The following is a 12,386-nucleotide window of genomic DNA, read 5'->3' on the forward strand; positions in this document are numbered from 1 at the left end:
GCAGGGGGAGTGAGCGAGCGGCTGCGTGGTGCTGAGTTGCTGGCTGGGGCTAAACCACGACAGCCAGCTGTTGCCCTACTGTAAGAAATTGTTGTGTGCGCAGCAGATGTATCAAGGCCTCTCTCCACTCAGATTTGTCTCCCCCATGTCACTCGCTGAACGCTCTTCCTGCAGGCCCTGCCTCTCGCCTCCCGTGCCATTCTGCAGCGCTCGGGCGCTCCTTCCCCCGGGCCGCTCCCCTGCAGCCGCCTCAGCGCCTCACGCCACGCCCGCCTCCCTCCGCCGCAGCCCCCCGACGCCCCAGCAGGGCCCCCCGACGCCCCAGCAGGGCCCCCCACCCGGCTGCCGTTCCCTCAGGGGGGACGGCCGCAAGGCCGCCTTCTGCCTGGGGACCGACCCTCGCGGGGCTCGCAGGCTCCGGCCGCTCCCGAGACCGCTGCTCTAATCCAAAATGGTTGCGTTTGCGGCGGCTCGCCCTGCGCGCCGCTCGGGCACCGAGGGAGCCGGACTAGCAAGGAGCAGCCGGGAGGCTTCTGGGCGGCTGATCCTCCCGGGCAGCGCAGCCCGCCGGCGCGCAGCTGCCTCTGCAGACGCAAAGACCGAGCCGCCGCGGTCTGAGGCGGCTCCGCCGCACGCCGGCGCTGAGAGGGAGCCGCGGTGCCCGATCGTGGGCAGGGTGCGGGGGGGGGGGGGGGGGGGGGGGGGGGGGGGGCCACCCCCACGGCCGCGCAGGACGGCGCATGCGCGGGCCCCTCCCCGCGCGCGGCCGCGAGCAGGAGCAGTGGCGGGGAAGGCAGCGCGGGCGATGGTGGGCGGGGCTTTCCTCAGGGACGTTACAACTCGTCGAGGTTGGCGGCGGCGCCATTTTGAATTGGCTGAGGCTCGGAGGCGGTGGGTGCTGAACCGGGCTCCGCATCCCCCGAGAAAACCAGGGAGAAAGGAGCGAGGCCTGAATATGGCAGCGAATAGGAACTTGAAGCAAGTACGGATCGAGAATAGCTCCCCGGCGGCGCCGCTGGGCATGGTGGGGGGTGCTGGCGGCGGCAACCTGAAGGGATTGCGGGGCCTAGAAACGGAGAGTGAGGCAGCGGCGGCCATGGCGCTAGTGCCGAGCAAAGAAGGTGGAGATGAAGAGCAGGAGGTTGGGTTCACCATCGATATCAAAAGCTTTCTCAAACCTGGCGAGAAGAGCTACACGCAGCGCTGCCGGCTGTTCGTGGGGAATCTGCCTACCGATATCACCGAGGAAGATTTCAAGCGCCTCTTCGAGCGCTATGGGGAGCCTAGCGAGGTCTTCATCAATCGGGACCGCGGCTTTGGCTTCATTCGCCTGGTGAGGATTCGCGCGAGCCTCTGTGGCTGCCCCGTAACCCGGGGGCTGCCTTTGCAAGCGGGAAACTCCTGTCCCTTGCCCCCCCACCTTTCCTTATCAGGCGGGTGTAAGAAAAGACAGTAGCTGTCCCTCATTCTTCTTCTTGCTGCTAGCGCTGTTCCCTCAGCTTCCTCTTCCTTCTCCCCCCTCCCCTGTTTGCCTCCATACATCCAAGCCAGAGGCCTGCATTGTGAGCAGCCTTCCCAGCCCCTCGCGTTTAGGTTCCCACCTCGCTACGTGGTTTCTCCGCTGGTTTCGGGGCCCCTCCACCAAGTTACCGTATACGTGCTGCTGCCATGGGTATTCCTGCAGTCTGTTGTTATTTAGTGAATGGAAAATGTCGTTGTGCGATCTGCTTTGTTCGTGTAATACCTGTATAAAGGCTTTCCTTACTTAACTGGGAGAATTTATCGTACTTCAGGACTAGAAAAAAAATCCTTCTTTGTGCAGAAGCAAATTTCAGACTATACAGTTCATTATAAATACAGGTTTTCTCTATGAAAACACAGTTAATTTTAAAGACTGGACGGGATTGTTTCGAGACACCACTGCTTACACATCGTGAAAATGGAACGTGTAATCTCAGAATTGCAAAGAAATGGGACCTCAGGTGGTTTAAATTACTCGTGCCCAGATAAGACTAGTTTTTTAGCGATAATACAGTATTCGATCGAATATGCTCAAGTGAGCATGCAAAAAAGGAATCATCTGAAAAGCTTATGGCACTGTATTTAGATGTCAATTTAATGTGCAGAATTAGTTTTCGTGACTGCCATGTCTAGAATGCACTGATTTATATCATTCTGGGAATAGCTTTAGAGTGCTTTGGGTGTCTCTAGTCATGATTTTTCCATATATCTTACTGGTTAGGATTTTTTTCTTTTTGGTTGTCATCTTAAAGATAAGTGCTTGTGGCATTCTGCCATACGTCTTTTACCCTAAGAATCCCCCAGTCTGAAACAGCAATTTTCTGGAGGAAGTGCGATATATTTACACGTCATTACTCAATTTTGTATGTGATACAGATTAAATATAGCTTTTATCTGAACTTCCCTTTTCCATTATGTTTAGGGAATATGTTGTATTTTAACAATTTACCTAGTCAGTTGAACTGTGGAGAAAATGGCTGTAATCTAAAGAATAATTTCTTTAAATGAAAGGATTGCAGGTATCAAACTCAGTGAAAATCTCTGAAATGAGAAAAAAGGCAGTTATTGATGCAGGCTGTCTCATGGATGTGGGTGCAGAAAGCCCATAAATGTGAGAAGAATGAATACATGAGCGAAGAAGGTAATTTCATCATTTGTTGATGAAATTTGAATTGGACATCCACTGAGAGTTCATCCAACAGTGGTAATGAGCAAGTGTGATATTTTTCATTTAAAACCAAAACAAAACCCCAAAACACCTTAGATCCTGTAATGTAATCTATAAAAATACTGCCTCCTACTATATGGAGCTAGGGATGCAGAATATAAACATTTGAGTAAGTAAATGTGAAAGCATCGAGTTTTCAACTCTGCTGAAAGCATTTACAGAGCAGCACAAATGTATCCATCATAATGAGAATTTAAGTCCTCTAACGTGCAACGGGTTTTTTTGCCTGTTTCGTTTGTTAGAATAAATCATGGAGGATGACAAATGCTTCCCCTGTGCCCCAATCAGTTGACAGGAACTTTGGGGTTTTTTGGGGGGAAAAAAAGAAGAGTTGAATGACCCTGGTGATAATGTGTTCAGGTTAAGGAAAAAAAATCTGCTATTTTTCTTGGCGGGGGGAACCACAAAAGTGATATCTGTTGTCTTTGAAAATAAAATATATAAAATATTTTATATCTTGAAAAAGGAATCTAGGACACTGGCTGAAATAGCAAAGGCAGAACTTGATGGTACTATTTTGAAGAGCAGACCACTTCGAATTCGATTTGCTACTCATGGAGCTGCCCTAACGGTCAAGAACCTTTCACCTGTGGTTTCTAATGAGCTGCTGGAACAAGCATTCTCTCAATTTGGGCCAGTGGAAAGAGCTGTTGTTGTAGTAGATGATCGTGGCAGAGCTACAGGAAAAGGTTTCGTAGAGTTTGCAGCAAAACCTCCAGCACGGAAAGCTCTAGAAAGATGCAGTGATGGGGCATTCTTGCTAACAACGTAAGTTCACAGGCTTTTGTTTGAATTTGTATGAGTATATATTTCTGATGTGAAAGAAAACTGCATTCATGAGTATTCCCTAGTTCTTATTTTATTTTCAAATTATGGAAGCCATGAGGTGAGAAATTAATGTGTTTTACATGAATACCCCAAATACTCCTTTTTTTTTTTTTTTTTGTGAGGAAACCCATCTTTTCCTGCTCACTGTTTATAAGACTTGTAATTACCCTATGAGAGTCTGATAGCAACATTTTGCTTTGCCTTGTCTATATGTAATACTACTTTTCCTTCTCTATATAGTAGGGCTTTTTCTACTGACACTTTATTTTCATTGATTGCACTCTTCCTGATCCCAGTAAGAATGTGACAAAATAATATTCCTCTGTGTCTTAGCAAAACAGTGCACTACATTGCTCATATTTCTGTAAACTCAGAAAGCCTTCCTGTGTTTATTTCTATCTCAGAAGTTTATTTGTGGCTTGAAAGGCCAGAAGATTTTTTGGGTTGGTTGGGGTTTTTTTTTTTTCCTCCCTTTCAAGGGCAAGCAAGCTTGTGAATTACTGCACTTCTCTCTTACATCTCATATTTCTGTACTTGCTGAAGAGAGTTGTTAACTGCTGTGCTTTAACACATTCACTAGTGACGTTTTCAAATGCTTTCTTAAAGACTGTGAAATGATAGATGTTCAGGATTTTTTTTATTTTTATGGTTTTCATTTGGGAAAATAAGGCTGTGGTTCCACGGCATGGAAGCTTGGTGCCGTCAAATTGGGGAACTTGTAGTACTTTTTCTGTTCATGCTCTGGCTGCGCTGTTGATATTTTATCTGCTTGAGAACTTTCTGATACTTCCTAAGCCACTTGTGCTTTCTAAAACAACAGAAAAGTATTCAGCTGTTTTTGTTGGGTTCATTTTTGGCTATTGAAGCATGTGAAGGTGCTTGCTAACATGGGTGCGATGAACATCAGGTCCAGCAGAGGATAAGGCAGGAGAAAATGTTGCCAGGAGGAGCTTGCAGGTAGGGAAATGGTCTGGGACTCCTCTTTCTCATGATAATCTAATAAATCTTGTGTGCCACTGAGGTGACCTGGTGGCTACATAGTAAATTCAGTCTGAATACATCTCTACTGTTATCAGTAGGTGCCAGCAATTTCTTATCATCCCCTGGGTTTTCTTCGTATTAGTATTTGAATGGAAGCACAGTAAGCCAAACCGGGGAACTAATCCGGTTCATTTACATGAATGCTATTCTTGGCATAAGAGATGTGGCAGGGAAAAGGAAGCTAGCATATGAGGGAGGGTATTACTGTTTTACCAGCTGGATGGATTTGTTGGATTGTAATGACAGTCTAACCATGGCCTGAGTGAATGAATCTTTATCTTGCTTAGGTGGCTGACATGTTCCCTAATGTGCAGTTGCAAAGATAATTAGCATGAATCTGCTGCCACGATACTTTGATGTTTTGCTTCAGAATCTAAAATTTTACATTTTTAGCTGAAAACTCTTTGCCTGATCAGAAGAAAAATCTTTCAATTCACAGGCTAAATTTATCAAAACTAGGCATTTGAAACATTAATTTAGAGATTTAAAATTGTTGTTTTAAATCATAACTTGTTAACACCGCTGTTTAGTTCCATTTAAATAACAGAACTGCGAGCAATTCCCATGTAGATAACATCGGGAGAAATAGTTGCTGAGTTGTGTGCTCTGTGATTCTAGACTTCATCTTTTTAATCTGCACTCGATGCCCAAAGTTTTCTTTTTCAGCTGTTGATGTTAAGATGTATTGATTTTTTTTTTTTTCCTGTGAAAAGATCTGCAAAGTGAAATAAAGGTGTGGAACTCATTAAGTAAGCACCGGTGTTTTGAAAATAGTATCTGTAGCTCTTACCGCTTTAAGGTGTGTATTATAGGCTATGCTCCCAAGACTGATCCACAGAGGGTTTTACACAGTTAAGGATCCTTATACTGCTGTCCTTGGCAGGACTGGCTAATACTTGCCTTTAATTATTACAGATAATGAGAATTCAAGGAAGGTATTTTCAAAGATAAATTAGGATTCTGATTCGTGAGAGTATGATTCTTTGAAGAATGGGTTTTAAATAACTTAAACAGAAACTTTTTTCTAACTATCACTGGAGTATTAATGCCAAATTATGCGGTTTTTAGTTGTAGAGTAACTTTCAAAAGTAACTTAATATTCTGTGGAAACATTAATAGGTTGTGTTGCTCTGTTTTGGGTTTGTTGGTGCTTTCCTAATATAATCATGACCCTTGATAAAACAAAAAAGTAGTTCCTTCCTAAATATTTTGTAATTGTTTGTAGATGGTTTTGAGATTTTTTTTTTTAATATTTAAATAATTCATAGCAAACAGAACTACATCAAGTAAATTGTGGTTTCTAGGCGGAATATCTGGTTTTGGGCGTAGAAACAATTATTTTCAAAGATAATTCTTAAAATCAGGATTCATTGGAATTCTGTGACTTAAGAAGAATTTGCAAGACACAGGAATTATACATAATGTATGTTGGCTTTCTGGAGTATTTCCGCAAAATACTAAAATAACTTCTAACTGCTTCAGTTATGATTCAATTATTCAATTGAAACTGTCTTCCAGAACACCTCGACCTGTTGTTGTAGAACCAATGGAGCAATTTGATGATGAAGATGGGCTTCCGGAGAAGCTAATGCAAAAAACACAACAGTATCACAAGTAAGTTGTGTTTAGCTTTATTTTATAAAACATGATTTATGTTACTTAGCTTGGTAAATATATGCTTATATTTATTTTTGAGTTTGTGTAACAGGAAGTAGTGTTTTGTATGTTGTGCTGTTTTGTGTCAAAGGATTAAATAGGACCTTGCCAAGATTTCCTAATCATAGTAGAATTCAGACTTGGCTTGTTGGTTTAACATTCTATGTATTTACTAAACTAGATAGATGCCTGGCCTATGCTGAAATCAGTTGGAGCTTGTTGCCAACCAGGCTATAATCTTTTATGGATTAAGGGTGTGGTCTTATCCTGCAGAGATTTATATACCCACAGATGTTTTGTTCTCTGAACAGCCCCTTAACTGTTTGTGAAGTCAGTGGGAAATAAAATCTTTGCAGCTTCCATGGTCCAGATAAAACTTTGAGCGTGACATGAGAAAGTGAGTCTTGATCATCAGGTGGAAGAGAAGTCACCTAATCTGATAATACTGATTTTTAATATTGAAATTTGATTGCCATTTAGAGATCACGTTGCTTGAAGCTAAAATGCCTATTCTGGTAAGGCTGTAGAATACCACTTTATAAAAATGTGTCACTGTTAGTTACAATATTAGTGTTGGAATGTGAAATAAAATGTTGGCACCTTTTAATGTTTAGAGAGTCTGGCTAATATTCTGAGCTGTCTAATAAGCTTTGATATTTATTTAAATAACTGTTTTATGAATTGACTGCTTGCTTTAGAAGGCTGAAGATAGTTAATCTAGTGTTGCAGCTTAGTATTTTGTACTGATGTAAATACAAATTTTTATCTTAAAGTTATATAAATTGAACAGATTTTACTGGGATAATTTCGCTGATCATATTACTTGTCTTAACAGCTGAATTAAGCTTTGACTGGTTTAGAATGTAGTTATCTGACAGGTTGATTTAAAGTCAGATCTACACTTGAAGTGATTGTTCATAAATTCCTTGGCTGTTGCAGCTGTTGATCTAAATGTGTCCTTCTGTACATTTTAACTGCAATATATTTATTAGGGAAAGAGAACAGCCTCCACGTTTTGCTCAGCCTGGGACATTTGAGTTTGAGTATGCTTCACGGTGGAAGGCCCTTGATGAAATGGAAAAGCAACAGCGTGAACAGGTTGACAGGAACATTAGAGAAGCCAAAGAAAAACTAGAGGCAGAAATGGAAGCAGCTAGACATGAGCATCAGCTAATGCTGATGAGGCAAGGTAAAATCAGATAATCTACTAGTATTACATTTGTTTTGTAACGCATTTTCTTTGTGTAGCATATTGAGCTGTATGTTAAACTTAAGAGATTTTGCCAGCTGCTATTTAATGAAATGCATTGAACTGAGAAAAAGGAAGTAATATTTCTCCTTACAAATATTCCTTGATGGTTTGCAGAGATGGCTTAAGAAACTGAGAAAGGGGTGATTGTCTAGGTCTGTTTTCTTCACTTTTTAAATTTGTCTCATGTAAGTAGTTCATGTAAAGAAATTGAATGATAGCTTCACACTCATCAGTAAAATTATTTTCTGGTTTTGGTGTTGGCTTATGGTACTAGATAGGACTAAGTACTGTTTGTGAGCCATGTGCAGGAAAAAAAAAATGATAGCTCGTACTTCTTTTGGCTGTTCTGTGTACCTCTGGTATGATTTTAAATGTTACGGTAGCTAATGTTACTTTTTTTTCCTTTGAAACCCAGCTGAGAAGTCTGATGTGTGCATGGAGTTGTATGTATGTAAAAAACTCAAAATAATGTACAGTTGCTATGAATTTCAGTCATTCTTGGAATTTTAAGATCATGTATCCCTCCTTTGTAATTGTTTGGACATCTTGTCTTCTGCTAGTGTTGGGGAAAAAAGTCTAGCAATTGCTTTCAGGCCCCATATATAAGAACAGAGCTGAGTGGAGCTTGTGTTTCTTGAGCAGAGAGGACAGTAGCAGGGCGAGTATCTGGTACTTTCTGCATGTTAGCCTTCTCCCCAAAACACGTTTTTCCCAAAATGCTGTGGGCGTGCAGTCACTGCTTTCCAGTTCAGAACTATTGAACTACTACTTGATGTTAGTTCCCTCTGTATGACTGCTAAATTGCAAGGCTTGAGTGGATTGTTTAAATATATTGCAGATCTTTTGGAAAGGATCTTAAGGTTTGTTGTGTGAATGAAACACTGAATATTTTTTTAATCTTATTTTTTTTAAATCTTAATTTAAGGGAGATTGTGGCTACCTAAAAAAACCCTCTTATACCTAAGAGTGTTAGATCGTATGACAGTACAATAACTAGCTTGATAGGCTGAATAAGAATGCCTTGTAAATTTAAAGGGATTTGAACTTCTTGAGATTTTAAGTAGTGGATGCATTTCAAAACTTAAACCCAGATAACTCATACAAGCTGTCTGCTGCAATTATTTGACTTTACTTAGTGCTTACTCTTAAGAAAGGACATTTTGTTGATAGTATGACTTCCCTGTGTGAGACTGGTTTATCTTAATTTTTTCTGCTGACTTGAATGACGTGTTGAAAGTATCTTTATGAGCTGGATTGGAGTATTCACTAGTTTGGTGGAATTAAAGCACCTAGATGCTTGGATATATTGAATGTAAACACATAGTCTTTTAAAATCTGTTTTAAAACATTTTTGTAACTGGAGAGAAGATAAAAGGAGAGTATTTGATTTTTTGTATAGTATTCTTAAATCTATTGCAACTGAAAGTTGTCATTAGGAAAAAGTTTACTTAGCCTGTTTTTTTTAAATAGGCATGCTTGCCTTTAGTGTGAAACCATACTGTTTATGTAAGATCTTGTACTGAAATACAGAACATAATACAGTAAAAAACTGTTTTTAAATGCCATATAGTTATTGCAGTGCCTGAAATGACAGCAGTCAAGTTGTTTCTTGGTTTATTTTCCAAGCAAAAAATGTTAAAGCATTTGGTTTGTATGTAAGCATAGGTATATCTTACAGGTGAGGAATATGAATGTTAATCATAGAAACATAGAATCATTTAGGTTGGAAGAGACCTTTAAGATCGAGTCTAACCGTTAACCTACCACTACCAAGTCTACCACTAAACCATGTTGCTAAGCACCACATCTACATGTCTTTTAAATACCTCCAGGGATGGGGACTCCACCACTTCCCTGGGCAGCTTGTTCCAGTGCTTGAAGAAATTTTTCCTAACATCCAATCTAAACCTCCCCTGGTACAATTTGAGGCCTTTTCTTCTTGTCCCATAACGTGTTACTTGGAAGAAGAGACCAACATTAACCTTGCTACAACCTTCTTTCAGGTAGTTGTAGAGAGTGATAAGGTCTCTGCTGAGCCTCCTTTTCTCCAGGCTAAATAACCCCAGTTCCCTCAGCCGCTCCTCATAAGGCCTGTGCTCCAGACCCTTCACCAGCTTTGTTGCCCTTCTTTGGAAACACTCCAGCACCTCAATGTCTTTCTTGTAGTGAGGGGCCCAAAACTGGACACAGTATTCCAGGTGCGGTCTCATTTGAGTGCTGAGTACAGGGGGACTATTCGCTTCCCTACTCCTGCTGGCCACACTATTCCTGATACAAGCCAGGATGCTGTTGGCCGCCTTGGCCACCTGGGCACACTGCTGGCTCATGTTCAGCCGGTTGTCGACCAACACCCCCAGGTCCTTTTCGGCCAGGCAGCTTCCCAGCCACTCTTCCCCAACCTGTAGCATTGCATGGGGTTGTTGTGACCCAAGTGCAGGACCCGGCACTTGGCCTTGTTGAATCTCATACAGTTGGCCTCGGCACATCGATCCAACCTCTCCAGATCCCTCTGCAGAGCCTTCCTACTCTCGAGCAGATCAACACTCCCGCCCAACTTGGTGTCATCTGCAAACTTACTGAGGGTGCACTTGATTCCCTCATCCAGAGCATTGATAAAGATACTAAACAGTACTGTCCCCAATACTGAGCCCTGGGGAACACCACTTGTGACTGGCCACCAGCTGGATTTAACTCCATTCACCACAACTCTTTGGGCCTGGCCATCCAGCCAGTTTTTTGCCTGGCAAAGAGTACGCCCGTCCAAGCCATGAGCAGCCAGTTTCTCCAGGAGAATGCTGTGGGAAACGGTGTCAAAGGCTTTACTAAAGTCTAGGTAGACAACATCCACAGCCTTTCCCTCATCCACTAAGCAGATCACCTTGTCAGAGAAGGAGATCAGGTTAGTCAAGCAGGACCTGCCTTTCATAAACCCATGCTGATTGGGCCTGATTGCCTGGTTGTCCTGTATGTGCTGTGTGATGGCACTCAAGGTGATCTGCTCCATAACCTTTCCTGGCACCGAGGTCAGACTGACAGGCCTATAGTTCCCTGGATCCTCCTTCTGGCCCTTCTTCTAGATGGCCATCATATTTGCTAACCTCCAGTCAACTGGGACCTCCCTGGTTAGCCAGGACTGCTGATAAATGATGGAAAGTGGCTTGGTGAGCACTCCTGCTTGTTCCCTCAGTACCCTTGGGTAGATCCCATCCAGCCCCATAGACTTGTGTGTCTGAGTGGTGTAGCAGGTCACTAACTATTTCCCCTTGGATTACGGGGGCTTCATTCTGCTCCCCATCCCTGTCTTCCAGCTCAGGGGGCTGGGTACCCAGAAAACAGCTGGTCTTACCATTAAAGACTGAGGCAAAGAAGGCATTAAGTACCTCACCCCTTTCCTCATCCTTTGTCACTATGTTTCCCCCTGCGTCCAATAAGGGGTGGAGATTCTCCTTAGTCCTCCTTTTATTGCTAATGTATTTGTAGAAACATTTTTTATTTTCTTTAATGGCAGTAGCCAGATTAAGTTGTAGTTGGGCTTTGGCCCTCCTAATTTTCTCTTAAATTTCTCTCCTCATGACATCCTTGTAGTCCTCCTCAGTTGCCTGCCCCTTCTCCCAAAGGTCATAAGCTCTCCTCTTTTTCCTGAGTTCCAGCCAAAGCTCTCTGTCCAGCCACACCGGTCGTCTTCCCTGCTGGTTCATCTTTTGGCATATGGGGAAGGTCTGCTCCTGCACCTTTAAGATTTCCCTCTTGAAGCATGTCCAGCCTTCCTGGACTCCTTTGCCCTTCAGGACTGCCTCCCAAGGGACTCTGTCAACCAGGCTCCTAAAGCAGGCCAAAGTCTGCCCTCCAGAAGTCCAAGGTGGCAGTTCTGCTGACCCCACTCCTTACTTCTCCAAGAATTGAAAACTGTATCAGTTTGCGATTGCTATGCCCAAGATGGCCTCCAGCCCTCACATCACCCACAAGTCCTTCTCTGTTCACAAACAACAGGTCCAGTGGGGCACCTGCCCTAGTTGGCTCACTCACCAGCTGTGTCAGGAAGTTATCTTCCACACACTCCAGGAACCTCCTAGGCTGTTTCCTCTCTGCTGTATTGTGTTTCCAGCAGACATCTGGTAAGTTGAAGTCCCCCACAAAAACAAGAGCTAGCAATTGTGAGACTTCTCCCAGCTGCTTTGTCTGCCTCTTCATCCTGGTTGGGTGGTCTACAGGACTCCCACCATGGTATCTGCCTTGTTGGCCTTCCCCCTGATTCTTACCCATAAACACTCAACCCCATCGTCACCATCATTAAGCTCCAGACAGTCAAAACTCTCCCTAACATACAGGGCTCCCTACTGCTTCTCCTTCCTTGCCTATCCCTTCTGAAAAGGTCATAGCCATCCATTGCAGCACTCCAGTTGTGTGAGTCATCCCACCATGTTTCCCTGATGGCAACTATATCACAGTTTTCCTGTTGCAGAATGGCTTCCAGCCCTTCCTGTTTGTTGCCCATGCTGCGTGTGTTGGTGTAGATGCATTTCAGTTGGGCTGTTTATCCTGCCACCTTTTTTGGGGGCGGGGGGAAGCCCTAATTCCTGCTTGACCATTCTCAGGCACTTCCAAGTTTTGTCAATAACCCTTGCATCTTTGCTGCCGCACAGATCTCCATCCCCTACCTCTGCTGAGATGGCAGACCAAAAGACGTCGCTAGCACACCGTCCCTCAAACACTGGCATGCCACCCCCTGGCTTATCTCTGTCGAGCTCGGTCTTATCCCTTTCCCCCTTCAAATCTATTTTAAAGCTCTTTCAATGAGCCCTGCTAACTCCTGTGCAAAGATCCTTTGCCCCCTTTGAGACAGGTGTACCCCGTCTGTTG

General features: G+C 43.5%; 1 protein-coding gene across 5 annotated transcripts in view; it reads left to right on the forward strand.

The window, feature by feature from the left end:
* Positions 1 to 869: 869 nt before the first annotated feature.
* Positions 870 to 12,386, forward strand: part of PSPC1 (paraspeckle component 1) — a 69,666-nt gene continuing 58,149 nt past the window's right edge. For 4 of the 5 annotated variants that reach the window (XR_012831850.1, XR_012831851.1, XM_075726021.1 and 1 more), the window contains exons 1-4: positions 904 to 1,333; positions 3,216 to 3,517; positions 6,137 to 6,232; positions 7,267 to 7,463. Coding sequence is in view for 3 of the 5 variants with exons in the window: in XM_075726021.1 (XP_075582136.1) it covers positions 956 to 1,333; positions 3,216 to 3,517; positions 6,137 to 6,232; positions 7,267 to 7,463 (973 nt within the window). In the remaining 2 variants the exon portion in view is untranslated. Of the gene's footprint in view, positions 1,334 to 3,215; positions 3,518 to 6,136; positions 6,233 to 7,266; positions 7,464 to 12,386 lie in introns of all 5 variants that reach the window. The other variant, XM_075726040.1, reaches the window with a different exon arrangement.

The sequence above is a fragment of the Pelecanus crispus genome, chromosome 1 (genome assembly GCF_030463565.1).
Source record: "Pelecanus crispus isolate bPelCri1 chromosome 1, bPelCri1.pri, whole genome shotgun sequence".
NCBI lineage: Eukaryota > Metazoa > Chordata > Aves > Pelecaniformes > Pelecanidae > Pelecanus > Pelecanus crispus.